Source organism: Vigna angularis, chromosome 2 (assembly GCF_016808095.1).
Source record: "Vigna angularis cultivar LongXiaoDou No.4 chromosome 2, ASM1680809v1, whole genome shotgun sequence".
NCBI lineage: Eukaryota > Viridiplantae > Streptophyta > Magnoliopsida > Fabales > Fabaceae > Vigna > Vigna angularis.
The window spans coordinates 34,602,756-34,608,227 of NC_068971.1; the positions used below are offsets into that span (position 1 = coordinate 34,602,756).

Below are 5,472 nucleotides of genomic sequence, written 5' to 3' on the forward strand. Positions count from 1 at the left end.
AGACCTCAAATCAAAGATCTCAATGACCAAAGTGCAAAATCATGTGTTTTATACTAGTTGTCAAAATTTAAGTTTGATCCAACTATTAACAAAGCTTGAATCATGATTTTATCGAGGTAGCTCAGTAATAAAATCATGTTGGTGCCCAAATCCTTGCCCTTAGCACTAGAAACTTGGCGCCCAACACCAGAATCCCTGGAGCTCACTAACTTATGAGCGTTCAATGGTCCCAAAGTGGCACCCAACATTCTAGATTACTAAAACCACTGACTTTGGAGCGTCTAGCGGTCTTTGGGTACCTCTCAACATCGTGGAAATATGGAGCTCACTAATTTGAGCTCTCCACTTGGTGCCCAGTGATTATGTGGTATCACTTAGCCCTATAACAAATATATAAGAGTTTTAGTGTGTTTAAAATTGATTCACTAGGTATGTCTAAGTTATTTTAAAGTTTTCTTATGCTATATAGGCTCATTCTTTTTCAAAAATATCTCAATACACCAATGAACCAATTTGAAACACGACAAACATAAATCATCTATTTTACCAATTCCCATTTCTTTATAATAAATACATTACAAATACTCCAATCAACACAATGAAGAAAATAACTCAATAAAACGTTCCAACAATCAATGTCATTAAAGTTCAATTTAATTCAAAATCAACCTAGACAACTCAAGTAACATTGTTTATAAATTATAAATCAATTTACTCAACTTAAAACAATAGAAAAAACCAAACAAAATACATCACTTCACCAAACTAAATTCATCATCTCATTAATTCCACCCTCTCTTCACCGTCACCCACACATATGCATCAATATAAATTCAAGTAAATGGATCAAAATAACCATAACAATAGATCTATTACACCGCAAGGTTCAATATCACAATATTATCACTACCAAAATTTAATAAGTAGCATTTATCAATTTGACTAACTTTCCTTACCTTAAATAACTTTTCTCAATACTAAACTCCATAATTCAAAAATTGAGTTACTCAAAACTAGAAACCTAGTGCAAAGTGTTCAAACAAGATACAATTTTAGTATATGATAAATTAGATTAAGAGAATGACTTCTCTCAATTGTTTCTAAGATTGATGATTAAAATAATATGAAAACTAGGAAAGAACAACTCTATAAAATAAGTAGAAATTTATTTTTGTTTTAAAATGTGATCGGTTGAAAATATTATATATTTAAGAGTGGTGTGATCATTTTCAAAAAATGATGAAAATTGGAGTTGCAAAGTAAAAGAAAAGGAAGAGATCAGAAGCTCACGAGAGAGGAAAAAAATGATAGAGGTAACATCCCGTACCTTTTCTTCTTTTACTTTTTATTACTATTTTATTATATTATTACTACTTTACAATTAAAAAAAATAAATCAGATAAAAATGATATTTATCAATAAATAAATTACTTTATAATAAAGACATAAGCCATTTTTACTCTAACTATTTTTATTTTTAAATTAGATCTGATCGTCAACTATTAATTCCTTAATTGATATTAATTAAAATAGCTATTTATAGTGTTGATATACTGTTAAGGTATACAAATAATTCTATTAAACTTTTAAGTATTTTATTCTTTTTCATTTAATAAATATTTTCTAAGAAATTACCTTCACTGTTAATCAGTGTTGGATCACAACATTTATGTTTTATTTGGTTAGTTGTGTTCCGTAAATTACAAAAGTTCAGAAAAAGTAAGATTAAATAAGTTAATTATTATTTTTAAATTACAATTGATGTACACTTTCCTTCTTAGGGAGGAGAGTATTAAACTTTCGTAAAATTTACCCATTCGATTTTCTTTTAAGGAATATCAATTGCATAAACTTTAACTTTCATATGATTTATCTTTAAATTTGAGCATTTCTTTGATCTTTAAAGAAAATGTCTTTTTCTTAGGTAATTTGTCAAATTACAATTAGAGTGCTCACTGAAAAAAAATCTAATTCATCTTAAATATTAATAGTTCATTATTTTCGTTACAACTCATTTTCGTATTTAAAATACAATGTGAACATGTATTTAGAAAATATAAAAGGGAGAGATAACGGAGTTCTTATATATATATATATATATATATATATATATATATATATATATATATATATATATATATATATATATATATATATATATATATATATATATATATATATATATATATATATATATATATATATATATATATATATATATATATATATATATATATATATATATATATCATTTTTAATTCTTAGTTTATTAAATTTTAATGTTTAGATAAATTATTCATAAAAAATAAAAATAGTTGAAATTAAAATAAATAAACACCTGATCTTGTTTATAATGTTTAATTTCACCCCTATTTAATATACGAACTATCTTTGAAAATGTGATAAATTTAAAGAAACAACTAAGGTAAAATTAAAATATTTGTAGGTCTATGTTCAACAGGAGGCATATTTAAAATTCATGGTGTCTATTTAAAAAAAAATTAAAGTATTGAATTGGTAGTAAAAAAAGAATAGAATACTTATTTAAAAGAGTTAATTGCTTTCTTTCATGAAATTATATAATTTAATTATAGAAAAATGCATACATGTGAAAATATTATATATATATTTTTATAAATATATTAATAAGTTTATGATTATCTTTGTTTTATTTTTAATTAATTTATTATTATTTTTTATTTATATTTTAGTCAGACGGTAAAATACCAAGTGAATTTTAAAAAAAGATCTTAAATTTTATGTTAATTATAATAAAAATTATATATAAGATTAATCTTTTTTATATTAAATATAACCTATAATACTCTGTCTATAATAAAAAAAATATAAGTTAAATATAAAATAAATAAATAATAATAATAAATTAACTAAATATAAAAAATAAAAATAATATATTTAAGAACCTTAATAATTTGACTATAAAAGAAAAGGAGTAGTGTTGAATAATCTGGGCCAATGAAAATTAAAACTTATAATATTTCTATAAGGTCCTATCCAATGAGAAAAATATTACCATACACGATTCCTTTTTGTTTTAAGATCTGATTTATTGTGGTGGATTACAATGTTTTTACTTTTCTTAAAAAGGTGTGACGAAACAGACAGTGTGATCAGAATAACCCACTACATGTAATACTAAAACTGATAATTGAAATTTTTATTTCATATGATAATATACAACCAAAGCAGTGGGGTTAATTACACACCAACCAAACCACAGATTCATAAAACTTCAATCTCCAACCACACACCACAATTTTCTCTCACTTTTTTTTTCCACTCATAAATGCAGATCACAAGAAAGCAAGAAAAGAAGTCACAGCCCTCACTGCTATGGTCACATACACCTGCATCAGACAAGGACAAAAAGAAAAATCAGATCAAAGTAATAGAAGAAAACAAGATCAGAAATTTCCTAATTCGTCATCGTGTTCCAAACACCAATGAAGAAAATCATGCAGAATATTGATAGAACATACACAAGATAACAGAAAGAAGAGTTTACCTTAGCTTAACATATATAATATATATAGGTGATGCAGCAGTGATATCTAATCACTGTCACTGCTGCTGCTGCTGTCATGGCCATGGCCATCTTCATGTTTCTTCTTCTTCTCCTTTTTCTTCTTCTTCTCGCCCTCAGCACCTTCACCGTGGAGCTTGTCCTTGATCTTCTCTACGAACCCTTCTTTGTGCTCTTCTCCATGGTGCTCGGGCTTGTGCTCCCCTTTGTATTCACCATGGTGATCATCCTTGTGTTCACCATGGTGCTCTCCTTTGTACTCACTGTGTTCACCATGGTGCTCCCCTTTGTGCTCCTCCTCTTTCTTGTGCCCTCCCACATGAAGGGTCTCTCCGATCTTGTGAATGATTCCTGACATTGTTCTTTCTCTTTCACGTACCTTCTTCTTCTTTTGGTTTTGGTATGTTCTTACCCCAAGAGATGAACGCTATTTATAGGAAGAAAATGAAGATGGCACTTAGGAAAATAAAATATGCTATCCATCGTTCGGCTGAAATTACTCGAATGACCATTACCGTGTTCATTGCGTGTAATCATTTATGAAAATCTTTTGTTTACAGATCAAAAAGAAAAATGTGTAATCTGATACCTCACACGATCTTCCTTTTAATATACTTGTGACAGCTGTGATGTCATGTAATTTCTAAGATCAAATCGAATGTGGTGTTTTAGTTGGTGAAAAGAGTGTTATCATGGTTTGATTTAACTTGGCTTACATGCTGATTAATTAATGTAGTTAACAATTAAAAAACTACTAATACATTAATTATTTATAAGATTTTAATAATTAATACATTAATTACCCAAACTTCAACCGCTAATATATTAAGTGTCATCGTGGTACTGTATATTTATTAACCTTACTTCAAACCCAACAATTACTTTATAAATAGAAAACCAATTATATTTTATTTAAGAATTAACCAGACAAGGACCTAGGAAAAAGCTTTAGGCCTAGAATCAAACAGGTGTCGAGTGGTTAGGGTTGAGACAATTGTGTCGTTAAAATTTGTGCATTTGTAACCTAACTGTAGCTCTTCTGGTGCACCACGGCACCTGTTGAGAGAAACATCCTATGCTTATCAATTGCAAAGACAAAGGAGAAAAATCTTAAAGTTGGGATGTGGCAATGTATTATGCAAATCATGACAATGTCTGTTCAAAATTTTGGTTGGGTACATTCAATATATATTTTGTAAAGTAATTAACCTTGTATTCTAGATTCTACTTTGAGAACCATTTCTATTTACCTTTCTCTTTTTTCCATGTCAAAAAACAAAAGCTAGGAAAAAGTTGAAACTCTATGATAGATACTAATTAACCTAACCCAAGAGAGAAAAAAGGATGTATGAGGGCTTAATTTAGTCCAAATACATAATATGATTCCCTTTGTTCTTTTTGTCCTCTTCTTTAAAAACAAAAAATAAACCAAAGAATAAAATGCAACTTTAGTAATTATGTGTGATTTTTTTCACTTATTTTTTCTCAATAATTTAGAACATTGTAGCTTTAGTCTAATTATGAATTATACACACACTTATATTTCTATTTCAATTAATTAAATGTATCGATACTAATTAAATTTAATAAATAAATAATTTAAGTTCACAATTGGACCAAAATAAATATATTTTTAGTTTCTAAATGAAATTAAATATTTATGTTCGGTTCTTAAACTTAATTTTAAAAATTCATATTAAATTTTTTTACTTATTAAATAATATTTTGAATTGTTTATATTATTTCACATATAACACAAAAATTAATATCAACGAATTTCAATTTTTTTTTAATTACTAAATCGTTAAAAAAATTAAGGGACGTGAGAAACCAAAATTATAACTTGACCTAAACTAAACTACGGAGGATAAAAAAGTAAAAACAAGTGTATGGTCTACCTTCAAAAGAATACATTAATAAAGAAAGAA

At 26.9% G+C, this 5,472-nt stretch overlaps 1 protein-coding gene across 1 annotated transcript; it reads right to left on the reverse strand.

Moving 5' to 3' along the window:
- Positions 1-3,151: 3,151 nt before the first annotated feature.
- LOC108327931 (protein SRC1) lies at positions 3,152-3,967 on the reverse strand. Its single transcript, XM_017561668.2, has 2 exons — positions 3,527-3,967; positions 3,152-3,368 (listed from the first exon to the last, which is right to left on the reverse strand). Exon 1 carries the CDS (start codon positions 3,900-3,902, stop codon positions 3,573-3,575), a length of 330 nt encoding a protein of 109 aa, XP_017417157.1. The 5' UTR covers positions 3,903-3,967; the 3' UTR covers positions 3,152-3,368; positions 3,527-3,572.
- Positions 3,968-5,472: the final 1,505 nt, after the last annotated feature.

Bases quoted from the DNA above. Each gene is read 5' to 3' on its own strand.
- LOC108327931 (XM_017561668.2), bottom strand. From the start codon at position 3,902: ATGTCAGGAATCATTCACAAGATCGGAGAGACCCTTCATGTGGGAGGG.